Source organism: Pieris brassicae, chromosome 4, assembly GCF_905147105.1.
Source record: "Pieris brassicae chromosome 4, ilPieBrab1.1, whole genome shotgun sequence".
NCBI lineage: Eukaryota > Metazoa > Arthropoda > Insecta > Lepidoptera > Pieridae > Pieris > Pieris brassicae.
The window spans coordinates 822,932-837,785 of record NC_059668.1 but is presented as its reverse complement, the minus strand read 5'-3'; the positions used below and the strand labels follow the sequence as shown (position 1 = coordinate 837,785).

The 14,854-nt window shown below is 38.2% G+C and overlaps 1 protein-coding gene across 2 annotated transcripts in view; it reads right to left on the bottom strand.

Moving 5' to 3' along the window:
* LOC123708014 (mothers against decapentaplegic homolog 6) overlaps positions 1-14,854 on the bottom strand; it is a 26,879-nt gene extending 12,025 nt beyond the window's left edge. Inside the window, exons 1-2 of one of the 2 annotated variants that reach the window (XM_045658434.1) lie at positions 14,357-14,844; positions 3,314-3,367 (exon numbers count right to left, since the gene is read on the bottom strand). In XM_045658434.1, coding sequence (XP_045514390.1) covers positions 3,314-3,367; positions 14,357-14,792 — 490 coding nt within the window. In that variant the 5' untranslated portion in view covers positions 14,793-14,844. Of the gene's footprint in view, positions 1-3,313; positions 3,368-14,356 lie in introns of both variants that reach the window. The other variant, XM_045658435.1, reaches the window with a different exon arrangement.

Genomic DNA, 14,854 nt, shown 5'->3' with positions numbered 1-14,854 from the left:
TTCACCGTTCGATCGAATGTTAAATGCGCACATAGAGCGAAAGTCTATTGGTGCACTGGGGATCGAACCTACGACCTCTGGGATGAGAGTCACACGCTATTTATTGTCTAATTTTAGATTTTTGTTAACTTTCATTAAGGCAGAGCGACCATTGTAAACATAATCTCCGGCACAACTGATAATGAACGCGAAAGTAAACGTTGATTAAACATGCCGGTAAATCACTTAGATAGTTAAGTGTAGAGCACTCATACTGACGTATAAAAGGGTAGTGAACACCCACCTAACAAGAGCGGGCAAAGACAAACACTGACCAGTTATATTTGTGTCAGCCGAGCGGCGCCGGCGCTACGATAACGTAACGATAACGTTAATGGATACCGTCGTTATCGCGACACTTACCGATACCCGCGAGAAGGGACTGAATTACTTAAGCGAGAATTTCAAAAGATTCTCTTAACCTCAACAGTTAGGGTTCAAGCTCCGTTATCTCCGTGTAAATGCAATGAATGGATTCGGGGAAGCACGTGAGACAAACACCGTAATGGGCCCGAACGGAATGTCAATGTCATCCGTGTCAGGAAAGATGGTGGCCATCCATTCAGACCCGCTGAAAGGGTCTGCTATCGTACGAATAATATTAAGATAGGACCGGATCAATTAATTTTTTTTTAAGCTTGTAAATATCGATATATTACAATTGTGGTTATAGATTAACACCCAAATGTTAGCAAACCAGCTGTAAGTGATAACGTGAATCAAACAGTTAACGAAAAACATTATAACATCTCATTAACAAGTATTAGTGAATATTAATTGTGAAATAAAGGGGTGAAACGATAAATGCGCAGACAAGCGTGAAATTAACTAAACGAAGGGGAGGAATTTGTCTAGAGACCCGGAAATCCCTATGATGAATGCTGGAAGGGAATCCCAGGGTGGTAGAGTTCGCAACGAATCCTGACATTGATTGTGGAAATCCGGATTTTCCTGTGACGTGTAGATTTTTTAAATGGAAATAAATTTGATCCATTTGATTGATTTGAAAATCCATCAGTCCGGAAAAAGGAACAACTTTCTATGTCCGGACACTATTACTAGAATTTACCAAAAAAGACGCTTAATATTATCGTTCTAAAACTTAGTACTTATATATTTTAGAGACGATCTTATTTGTCACGTTAAATAGTTATAAGTAGTGGTTTACAAACGTCAATTGTCAAAGTCAATGTGACATAGAATATAGTTTCCCTTCGACTGTATCTATGAACTAGTGTCAGACTAGTAAATCGTGCTATTCTGTGCACCAATGAATTATGTATCTACGTAATAACACTTGTCCAGTGTACTTGTCAGTAACAGGCGCAAACATCGCCTTGCCTATAAAACAGGTCAATGCAGAAATAAGCAGCCATATAGTAGGGCCACATCTTATTAAGTCAATCCTGTAAATGATTAAATAATTACGTTGAGAAGGCTAAAGATTACAAAGGGTCCTTATTAAAAACAAATACATCCTCCCTGCAGGGATGCAAGAAAAAAGGCCAGTGATGTTTGCCGTAAGCATTAATAATGTAGTTTAAAGATGGCGACCGACGTTGGAATGCGCACAAGCTGAGACCAGCTTCGTAGGGTTGCGCAAGAGTCGACTGTTCGTATCGAGTAATTCATTAATTGTGAGTTAGTCAAATCAATACCAACTTATTAATTTTATACAGGGAAAAAATGTTCAGAAGAAGCTATGCCGCAACATTTACATTATAAATAACTCCGCTTTGCATACCGAGAATCGCAAGTGTATGAGGTAAATAGTGTTGTCACTTGTCGATAATGATCTCAAACAACACATGCATATCGAGTAGCTAAAGCGATGTACTATTTAATTAATAGATAACGCTATTTGCAAACAAAATAGTGTTTATCGGCTTTATGATAAGTTTAAAGCATAATTTTCGTGTTTACATTTATCGTAACACGACTCGCCTTATTTTTATTAATTGTCTGTTTACACAGACATTAACACCGTTATCTAGCCTAACTTAAGACTAAAAATTAATTTAAAAGTAGCCTAATTTACTAAAAATATATATTAAACACAGGCCCTATTACGGGAAAGACACTCTGTTCTTGTGAACTATTTTTCGTGTTACTCGTTTTTGATACATTAAAGTTATAAAAATAAGACTAGATATCGAAAATTTCGCAACCCTAGTCATCCCGAATTTCCAGGAAGCGGCGCGGGCGCCGGTCCGCGGCCGGATTCCTCGATCTACTGCGCTTTTGAGATCTATGATCTACACTGACGAACACTGAATAATTTCGCTTTTGAACTGGAAATTTATTGTGGCTGCCTTTGAGTGGAAATGTTTCTTAGTTTTAGACATTACTGGTTTGTTTTTTACCAATAATATTCGTATATATGTCTCTCTTCAGTCGGTAGCTCATGTCTGATCGTCGTGGTCAGGTAACATCTGGAGCGGACAATCTGTTTCCACCAGTTTCTGTCCAGCGCATACAGTGTATAGTTTTGAGAACGATGATCCGTCTGGTTGGTGATCAGCCAAGTGATATATTGCCTTCTGTGTTACCAACAACGATCAGTTTCTCATATGAGCATTGTATATGTAAATTGTCTATTATATACTTTTGATATAAATAAAAAGGTCTTTCATTTGCAATAGTTAACAAATCTATCACATTTGTAAGATTCATTATGAAGAAAATGTCTTCCGAAATAGTTGTTTATTTTTTTATATATTATATACATCAAGAAGCGTAATATCAATCATACTAATCGATTGCTTATTGTGGGTATATTATACCCGTGAGCGGTTTATATGCCCTTTATGATGTAGTTGTGTGTTGATGTGTAGGAGTAGTAGTATTAAGAGTGTACGTTTTGACAATTATAATTAACTTAACTGTTCTTATAATAAATAAATCAATGGCGCTACAACCTTTTTAGGTCTGGGCCTCAGATTTCTGAATCTGTTTTATGATCATTTGTCAATCGAATGGGCAAGTAGATGATCAGCCTCCTGTGCCTGAGACACGCAGTCGACGTTTTGGGTCTAAGGCAAGCCGGTTTGCTCAGAATGTTTTCCTTCACCGCTCGAGCGAATGTTACGCACATAGAAATTCCATTAGTATGTGCGCCGGGGATCGAACCTACGACCTTATTATGGTAATAATTATGACACTTGCATGCTAATTTTAATTTGATTATGCGGTTTTCATGATTACTCAATCTGAATGTACTTTGTTTTTAAAAAAACTATTTATCATCAATAATCTTATATCCAAAACCGCTCACCTTTACTTTTGACTTCCTCCATGGCCAGTCGACTGTAAGGTGGTGGAGGGGTTTCTGTAAACATAAAATAAAATCAAACAAGGTTCCTATGAACTATATTCAGATTATTATTGTTTATTTAATTATGAAAAATTCTAGGCAAACCTTTACCCATGAAGCAGTTCCGATCAACGGTACTGAAGAAATCTAGGATATAATAAGGAGTATATTCTACTTTTGTAATGATTGGAAATTAATATTATTATTATATCCAGATTCATGACCATATAGACTTATCTCAAATAGCTCTCGTTAATTTTAATTGATGATACAGGTAAAACAAATCGAAAACAAACCAAGATAATTACTAAGAAACCGACCACATGACCCTGTATTTTAGGACCATTAACTCATGTCATTTGGGTCTTGCAATGGCCCATTTTATATCATTAAAAATATTTTAGGGTTGTCAAATTATATGGCTATAGTTTAATTCAATTCTTAGTTACTGTCTTCAACAAAATAATCATGGAGATTGTCTCCCATAAAGTATACTGATAACAACAGCTGTAAACCCTAATCAGAGAACCAAACGTATAGGATTTATATAATGTGATAGAATATACAAGACAACCGTGGATGGTTCGGATCACCGGTCTATATACCTGCCTGGTAGATAGTACCGGTGATCCCAGAGCTGGTGGTTCGCTCAAGGAATATATATCGCAATACAGAGAGTAAAAATGTTACCTTGGTACAATGCCACAGGGATCAAACGTTTCAAATTTGTTTCAATTTTCTATTTATTTATCTTTAACTATTATTACTATGTAGGTTAAGAAAATAGTAAATACTGCATATCTGTGTGTTACGTAATTATAATATATTTCCGTTTTAATAACCGACGAGCATGCATTTCATTTACTTATTTATAAAAAAAATACCAATTAAAATAAAATTTTAACTGGGACAGGCACAGAGACAATAAAAAATTTAACAAAACAATTTAAACTATAAAAACTAAAGGAAAATCGATTTCATAGTGTAGAGAGCAACTATCCAGACCTAGCTCTCTCAATCTCATGAAATGAGAGCGAGAGCGGTGAGTAGCGAGTTGAGATCCGTGATCTCTGCCTCCCAGGTTGGCCTGATAAATAAAATGTGATCGCTCTCAATGAGAAAATACATAAATAATTTAGAATCAAGATATCGTATGTAAATATGCTATTATGTATTAACTGCACGCTCGATTGGCCATTCGAAATTTTCGTTTAAGTTTTAAAATTCAGAATGCGCGTCGTGTAATCGCCATTTGCGATTCGGCGCCGGCGGCGCCGGACGTGTGAACTTTGAATAGAATTTAATAAACGAACTTTAATAATGCACAACGATGCTTCAGGACGTGTGGGTGATGTGGACTTCTGAGAAACTTTTAACGGCACACACAAGACGCCTGCAAACAATGTACGCATATTGAGTTGGTTATATGGATCGAATTATGACGTGAAATAACAATCGAACATGACATAGGTTTACATTGCCTTTTTAAAAGTCTCACATCTCTCGTATCCGTAATTATATTTCATCTAATATAAAGCTCCTGTTATACAAATAACAGTCTAATGTAAGGAAGAAACGCGCTTGACGCTTTGTTTGTAGCTTGTTTAATAAATAAGCATTGTTATACACAGGCTTCAGCGACTCTCAAACCTTGAGGTCGTAAGCTCGATATGGCTGTGCACCAATGGACTTTCTTTATGTGCGCATTTACATTCGCTCGAAAAGTGAAGAAAAACATCGTGAGGAAACCGTATTGGAGCCCAAGAGCACGATGGAACAGGTGGCTGATCACCTACTTGCCTGTTAGATTGACTAATGATGATGAAACAGATACAGAAATCTGATGACCAGACCTAGAAAGGTGGACGCAACTGATATTTTTCTTCTTAAAATTCAATATATCTGATAAATAAACAAATTATTCAGTTAACGCACTAATTATAGACGGGTAGAAGACTCCGATTCTGTTAAGTGACGGTAGTTAGTAGTTATGAGTTAATAAGCGACATACCTTTGCCGGCCTTTTAAGAATTGTTTCCAAGTCCCTAAGTAGTGTTATAATATCAAAAAAACACCGCATTGTTACTACCTAAAAGTACATTTGATATAAAGAAGGTATTATTATAATGTCACTAACGTGAATCACGTGTTCGGCTTCTGTGAAACACTAAATATCTTCAACGCTAACAAAACTTTCTTCACATTTAATTAAACGACTCGATTGTTGACACAAATATCTGATTAATAAAATCAGCCCTTTGTGTTGTCATGACCTAAACGGTGTGATTCTCGTTTCATGACTCAAACACGAAAAGTAGTTATAAGTAATGCAAAAATAAATGACCCTAAACGTCTCGCACTATAAATAATACTTGCTGCTGACATTTTATGTCTGTCTAACGACCACAGACTCGCGCAAAAATAAACCACAATTTGAGGCGAAAAGGATTACTATTGTGAGCGAAATCTTGTACAAGTTAATGTTTTAAAGTATACATTTGTAAATGGTTACCTAAGTAACATTAACGGCGTACATTTTATAAGTTAATAAATGATATTGCAGTGTTAGCCTAGTGGCTCCAGCGTGCGATTTTCATACTTAAGGTCGTAGGAACCCCGGCTGTGCATCAATGGAATTTCTATGTGCACATATAACATTCGCTCGAACGGCGAAAGAAAACATTGTTAGGAAACCCGATTAGACCCAAAAAGTCCACGTTTGTCAAGCACAGGAAGCTGCTTTGCCTATTATTTTGATTGATTGCATGAAACATATACAGGAATCTGAGGCCCAGGCCCTAAAATGCTTGTAACGCTTTTTGTTTTTTAAAAGTGATATTGCTAAGTAACCTATAACCTAAAACCATTTTGTAAACAAACGATTTTTAACGTAGCGTTACTTCACAAAGACACAAAATCCCCAACGTATTAATCAATAATGAACCCTAACTATGAAAAATAAAAATACTAATTGAATAAAATTAAACAATCCCAAGACTCCTGAATCAAAGATTAAGTTACAATGCTTCAATACCACAGATCGTATTTCAATTGAACCATTTTACAGATGAAAATCGACCGAGAAACTATTGCAAAAGGTCCTAATTAGCTTGTTAATGGAATCCCGTTGCAGTCAATAAGTATTGAAGAGAGACAAAGTGCTGTCGAATTTTGATACTAGTGCCCTGGATTGGCAGGTATTTAGATGGAGCTATGTATGATGTATTAAAGAAAAGCTGAATAAAAAGGCTTACTATACAGTTAACGATTATCTAGTTGATAAAAGGACCTGGGACTAGTGCTAGACAGGCTACTTCTAATTAATTTGCGATATTTGTTATAAAATAAGTGTTGTGTGATGATTTGCTAATTTAAAAAAAATTACCGAGTGTTTTTTACGCCGGCTTTTTCTCTCGGCCTACACCCTCTGTCTTCTTTGTCGACGAGTACTATTTTGAGTCTACTGATTCAAATTTAATGACGTGAATCGTTTTTAACTCGTATAACGCAAGATTTATTTAAACTATATCGTCTCATCTGTAGTGATACATGATATAACATTAAATATGACCCATAGAGATAATAGAATTGTTGTGCCAATTTGCTAAATAACGTTAAATGTTATAGATTGATAACAATACTTTTTTAATACAATAAAAATTAATAAACTTAAGAGGAAATGGGTGGGTCACATGGCAAGAGGAACAGGAAAGTGCAGCAAGACAGTACTAAGCTGTTGACCAAGGTACAATAAACGAAAAACCGGAAGACAATTTGGAAGGTGGAAATTAAGGAAAGACCCTACTATAGGTACATAGCTAAGATTGCAGACAGGAATGCGGGATTTGGAGGCGGTATTTGTCAAAAGAAGGCACACAGAAATATGAATGAATGTGTCAAAGTGTAAAATTATCTAAAATAAAGGGCCATGATTGTTATTATACTTTTTCGAAAGCCCAACAGCCATTTGAAGAGGCACAAAACGCCGGAGAAATCGTGTTAACCAACTGGACGCCTGGCGGTGAATCTAGTTTTCAATCAAAAGCAATAAATGTGATCGCATTCTGTCAGTATGTCCTTCGATTGGTTGGAACCGGTCCCTCTGGAAGTATTAATTGCTTTGGCGGAAACCATTACAACTATATTTCAACATCGGTTAAGGGTTATCTACACTTGCAATAAAATCTTAGTTAATCAACATTTTGCCGGTTGTCGGCTCGTTTGGTCAAGTCTTAAGGAAATAGAACACAATTTCCTAAAGATGAATAAATTTCACACAGGCTTGCATTTGCTTATAATTGCAATGAAATTTCATGTTTAAACTTATATATATAAGATGATAGACAGCGCTCTAAAACAGAAAAAAAAATAAACAAACTATAAAATACGCAATAAATTTGCTAAACTGAGCCCCAAGTCTCGGCAAGTAGGAAGAATAGTCAAGGACGACAATGAAGACGAATTAATGCGCTTTGAAGAGCTTTAAATTATTTATGGCCTGATGTTCTCGAGAGCTCAAGATAGTCAAATGTTTAGATGAATCATCAACGTCGTACTAGAAAATAGCGTATACATACTCATCCGATTTACTTTTTATAGGGGGCAAACGAGCCTGAGGGACGCCCAAAAAGGGCATAGCAGCCTACGGATGTAGGGGGGAGTATACTATCTACCAGGGAAGTCTGCCACTGGAGTCGATTCCATAGTTCGTAAAAGAAAATGTCCTGTGAAGCGGACCGTGGAAGTTCCAGCCAACGCGACGCTGATCCATCTAACGTCTCCGACTGAAGAGCTGGCGACAACGTTTTTAACAGTTAGATCTCGCCTAATTAAAAATTGCTTTCAATGATCTACAACAGTTACGGATAGATAATGGCAGATAATGTGTAGGTTAAAGCAGCTAGTACCTATTTAATTGAGTATGAGGGGAAAAGTTTTATATACGAAAAAAAACGCTATACGCACGACGCAAGCGCACGCGTGTGAACGACAGAAATAGCATGCCCGAATTATAACATGTCGGATGGCGCCGGGTGCGGCGTCGGCGCCGGCCGCTAGCTAGCCTGCGCCCACGCACAGACGTTACGCCCATTTACTACCAATATTGGCCAAATATACCAATATATTTGCATAAAAATTGCTTTTAATATAAACGTCGCGATTCGCTATCATTAAACCGGATATGTCCATACTCGTTTTTTACGCAGTAATCTCAAGGGCCAAGGTTGATGGGTAAATGGACTAGTGGTGCATACCTACCACAGCTGGAAACCAAGAACCAAGAACCAAGTTACATGATCTAACTTTAAAATCCAACATAAGAATAATACAGCAAATAGATGTACCCATAACATTGACGTCAAAACACATTCCAGTAGAAGTGTCGAGGAGGAGTGGCAATTGGAATTCAAAGTAGATACAGCTTTGTACCTGTCCTGGCATTCCATTAAGCTCATCATGCTATATTTATTGTAGGCGGAGATTAGCTCTTCATTGGACACACCTCACTCGTCTACTGGTCACTTAATACGCAAAACGATTTCCATTATGTTTTATTCAATTTATTAGGTATTATTCCATCTAGTACCTAAGCTAACTAACATAAACTGTCAACAGTAAACAGAGACAAACAACTGTCTGCCATTCTTCATGGACCGATTGCATTTATCATAGTTTAGTCAACGCCTAAAAATGACGAAATGACGCTGTGCTTAATAAATCACTAGTGGAAATGGAAAACAGTTAAATAGAAAAACCAGTCCAATGATGCTGAAAGGCACCGGAAGAGGTGACGCGTACGCAGCCAGCATATACAACTATAATTTAGCGATTGAAAAGTATGCGCGTGAATGCATAAAGTAATAATAATCAATAAAAATTGTTAAATAGAAAATTAAAACAAATTTAAAATTTGGTCCCGATGTTAGAAGTATCGCAGTACAGCGAGTGAATGCTAAAAATAAAGGTACTGCGCAGAAACTAAACTTTTTAAATTTGTTTGAATTAACTATTTAACTATTTTTAATTAAATAAAGAATATACATACACGTATTATTTATACAAAATTATGTATAAACGGTACTGAGGGAACCGAATATTTATCGTTTCTAGATTTAGAGCTGTCTGTCATTTGGTTTCAAGTTGTTTAATAAACCAAGCTATTCGGAACCTTTTCGGACAAGCATCAAACACTTCAATCAGTTAGAAACATCTAATAGCGGCGTCTCAGGAGAATTCATTAATACTCATTAGTAGTTTGGGACTAATTTCTTATACGAATTATGATAACATCTCTTGATTGGTATGTGTTTCCGAATTCCTGAGCCTATTTAGTGTTTAACGTTTTTCGACTTTTCCATAAGGCAAATTTGACTCTTGGAAGCCGTATTTCAACAACTTTTAGGCCCTTTTAGGCTCTCAATAAAAATAATATTATCTGATTAAATCTTAACCTCAATAATCCAGCAGGATAAGAAAACCAAAGACGGTTTTGAATAAAATATTGGACAAAGATGTCCAGGCATGATTTAAGATATCCAGGCCTATAACCAACAGTTGGCCTATTGTCTTCATCGTGCGACTCTCAACCCTGAGGTCGTAGGATCAATCCCCTGAGATTTCTTTCTATGTGAGGAAACCGGCTTGCCTTAGACTTAAAAAAAAGCTGACATCGTGTGTCAAGCACAGGAGGTTCATCACCTACTTGCCTATTAGATTGACAAATGATCATAAATCAGAAAAGCCAATCTGACGAGTTGAACGTGGCAAGGATTTGGATAGTTTTAACATTATATCAAAAACTAATTCCGAATAAATTAGTGACGTATATAATATATATATATATATATATGTTACATAATACTATGCTATCGCTAGACCTCTAGAGGCCTCTCGATAAGTGATACTAGGTGACTATGTCCATCGTAAGAGTGTCTAGACGCGAGTCTTTTAAAAATCAACGCTATACAACATATTTTTTGTAGTCTGAATACGGAAACTAGGAATGTATTTTGTATCAAGGTTTTTAATTAATTACTTTTTAAATTCGAAACTGTTATTTTTTGTTTTAATTAAACGATTTCTTAATATCTTGGTATCGATTACAAATTACAAGAAAAACAATAGGAAAAATAGTTTACACGAGTCAGCAATGCTGTGATTACCTTAAATGGAGGTTCATGAAACATTAACTATACCAATAATTTATCGGATAACCACTGGAAAATTCTCAAGTATTTCTATAGAACTACTAGAAACGTTGAGAAAATTTAACAAATACATTTTCTTGTGATTTTGATTGTATATACAGTATATCAATAGTAGTATATCAATTACAGCTTAGATTATTAGTTCCTATAGCAAGAAATAGTGTTTTTGTAAATTTAATCTTTTCGTAACATTCGCGGACCTTCAGGCGTTGAGCTTCCATGGGAATCACTTATCATTGTAGAACTTCAATGTACAATTAGACATGAGATTCGTCTTAAAATACGTTTTTGAAGGAAATTTATTGATCACAATTCACTCATAGTTAAGCAATTCCTAGTTTAAGTACATTTGGGTCTAAGTCCATATAAGTTGAAGTCATTTGACGCATAAAGAAACTATTTCGTTACGCTCTGACGTGTTCACGGACGCATTCCATACACTGTTCTACATATTTTAATTGTCTTAAAATTATAAATTCCTCCGTGATTGTTCGTTTACATTTTACGGAACTTATTACAGATGTTCATACCGATGAACGGATTTTGTGGAATTTAGTTTACTTTTATATAACGGGCAGGAGGTTGTTTTATGTTAAGTGAAACCCATAGACACTCCATGCCAGAAGGTTTGCCAATAGGAATTTTAAGAATGGTTGGTTGGCTTAAAAGCGCGTTCTTTTAAAGAAGACTTTAAGTCGAAATACTTCAGTGGTCAGCTGGGTCCACATATTGGTAGTTTAGGCAAAACTACCTTAAATAACCCTCAATTATGGAACGATAGATGATGCACACACATGACTCTTATGTCTCTCTTCCATTGTGAAGAGTGATTTGTCTAAACGTTATTTGCCGTGTCAGTATAAACAATAATTTTAAAAAAATCGAAATATTCATACAAGAGCGCGACGCTTAATAAAGCGAATTTCACCAGTTTTGGGGAGGGACCGGTTGTGGTCACAGGTGCCATACTCAATGGGCTTAATAGGCTTGACATCATCGTTATATCCGACTACACAAATAATTACCAAACGATAAGGTATATTCTGTATTATTATTTACTGGTAATCAATATAAGGATAAAAGATTGACACTTGAAACGACAAAATGGATTAGAGTCCTTAAAGGACTATGGCAAAAGAAGATCGACAGATGTCTTTGAACTAACGGGAAAAAAATGAATCCACTTCAGGCAAAGAGAAATGGAAAAACATGGAGGAGGCTCTTAGCCACACACAACTAGAACACTAGAAACTAGAATCTAATAAGAAATGTTTGCAATAATATAGAATGCATAAACATAGAATCAATGTAGGATATTGGTTATGACGGACAATTATTTTCTGTGAACCCTGGATGCACATCAACGTACTTGTTCTATGCAATACTTTGGTATGAAAATACCGGTACGAAGACATGGTGTGACATACGCCAAGATCAAAAGACTGAAGCGTCATAATTATTAATGAAAATATTGAATAACCAATAAGGGTGGTCCAATGTGAATACAAATGTACGTAAAAATATAAAAAAAAAAAAAACGAGCGGAAGCCCTCATTGAATACAAAAAGACCATTCACAAATCCAACAAAGCAACCCAAAAACATGACTACAAAAAATAACGAAAATTGCGTCTACGCAGCGATACCTGCGCTGTGCGCTGTACAATCACCACCACCCCCCCCCCCCCCCCCCTCGGACCCCGCACGTCGCGACGTGGCGCCGGCGCCAGTCAGCCGACAAGCAATTATGGCTAAATAAATATCGGCCATGCGATACCAGATGAATTCTGCTATATAGACATCATTACATTCCAGGAGACGCCGTCGGGACTTTTGGCCAGGTGATCATCGCATCCTCTCATCTGCGCTGTTATGTTCGAACGTTCTAAATACATTAATTTGTGAACGTTAAGTTTATTCGCATTTATGAATCACAGTTTATAACTGCACGCACAGAATAACCACAGTTGTATAGAACGCGGTTAGCTATTGTTTTCTATATTAAACATTCCATAATAAAACTAAGCTCTTCATTGGAACTTAAAGCAAAACTTTACAAAATTATCAAAAAGAAAAATTATTTATTTAAATAAATAAATAGTAGATCAAACTAGAGGAGCGATGTTAAAAAGTAATTAAATTGATAGCATGAATCAAACGTATGCGCGGGAGTCATCAAGGCTTTGGCGGGGATGTCTACAGCGAAAGTTAGCAAAAAAAAAACTGGCGACAGACAGCCGACGAGCGGCGCGACAGAACAAAACACCCACAGGTGGCCCCAGGACCAGGCGCGACGGAAAACATTTCAATAAAGTATTTTATTATAAGTAATCCAAAAGTACGATAACTGGAAACAGTTATGTTTACAACGGCTATAACATCTGCATGCAACATTGTATGGAATGATAAAATTTTGTAATTTCAAGTGAATTTTGTGATTTGTCACTATACAATAAAATTGAATCAAACTAAAAAGTTTTAGTTTCGGGTTTGGACTCGTAAATGCTAAGTTTTTCCTTTCAAATTTGACATTTCCCACGATAGAATCCATAAAACAAAACTGCCTCATTAATCAACGCTCAAAATAAAGTCGGTCATAAAATATCAGCTTTCTCATTAATTAACATGCTAACATTGTCCATACGCCTACACGTGAGCACCAAACCGCTGCCGAAATGTGGGTGGTTGAAGGCTCGTAGGCGATGCGCGTGAGTCGATACAACAAATGTCATCGCTCGTTATCAATACAAATTTTAATCAATGAAAAACACGATTAGGTATATGCCAATAAAACTGATAATGAAGGACGGGTGAACGAATGCGCGAGAGCAGATACGCGGATTGCGATAAAACGACTCGTTCAATATAATTAGGAAATAAAAATTAAGGAAGACAAATGCTTGACAAAGGTCAGCCGCGGCGCGACTTGTGAGGAAACCGACCGAGTTGTTTAAATAATTACGTACAAAGGCTGTCGGCGGCAGCCATTGCTTGGCGAATTAAAAAGTTAACGGGCTGCGCGCGCCGAGCGTCGCGGCACAGCGGCGCCAACGCCGTGACCTTGTCTGCTTATCGCGAACGAGTGACCCTCGCGACGGCAGATTAGCTGTTTGTTATATACTTTACCTACGCCGACGCACCACGTAGTAAAAGTGAAGCACTCACAGCTTCTAACACACACGACACACGCGAACGTTTTCTCTACGTTCGTCCGTTCAAAGGCAACTGTCACCTCCGCCGATTCATAGCAGCCAGATATCTGCTAGATTGATACCTAGCGACCTTTTAAAACGCTAAACTCCCGTATCATGATGTCACATTCTATAAATGGACTACCGAAAGCAATGCTTAGATAATTACACGCAACGATCATCACATGTTGTTGTTATTGTGACCGAAAGCAATATTATTGAAATCGTACACCGAGCGCGGATCGAAACGCGTGAGCGAAAGATGACGCGACAGTGAACGTAATAAAAGATACAAGAGGCAAACAGTGGCGATAAACACTGATAGCTGATAACGATTTGCAGTGATACCGTCCAAGTGCAATCAGGTGAAACGTTCGCGTGCAGAGTTCTACATGGAAAAATACCAATAGTAAAACACCAGCCAAATCTTAATTATACGCGTGTAGGCAAAACAAACAAATGGATGAGAGCTCGCCGCGGCCTTTCTAAAGACATCCTCGCATCGGAATCACAACACGAAATCACTAATCGAAACGAGCGTTCACACGAGCGCCGGCTCCGACACATGTACTACACTTGTTGCGCAGGTCAACGGCCTTCACGTACCGGGTTCGCAGAGTCGGCTGAAGTGGTAGGGATTGCAGCAGAGCTGGTCGGTGCAGTGCGGCATCCTGCGCAGCTCGGCGGGCTCCCGCAGGTCGGGGAAGCGGATGGCCCGGAGCACGGGAGGGCGCAGCGCGGCCGGCCCGGGCACGCAGGCCGGGCCGGCCGGGCCCGCGTCCAGCGCGCGGGCCAGTCGCCGCAGCAGGTCGTCCGGCAAGGCGGGCGCGCCGGCCGCTGCCAGCCGCCGCCGGAGCGCGCGTCTCCGGAACATCACATGCCGCCACGGCGTCACGAGCCGCGCGGTCGCCCGCGCCACGCGCCACTTTCGCGTTGCCGGCACGTCATCTCTAATCGCGTGCGGCTTCACCACTGAGCAGTGCTGCCGCTCCGCCGCACCGCGAGCCGCTCGCCTGACGTATTGAGGCTGCCATCGCAACATATACCAATGTCCCCGCTTTGCTTGCGAAGAATTTGTGGTACTTCAGTGCAATACTGAAGTAT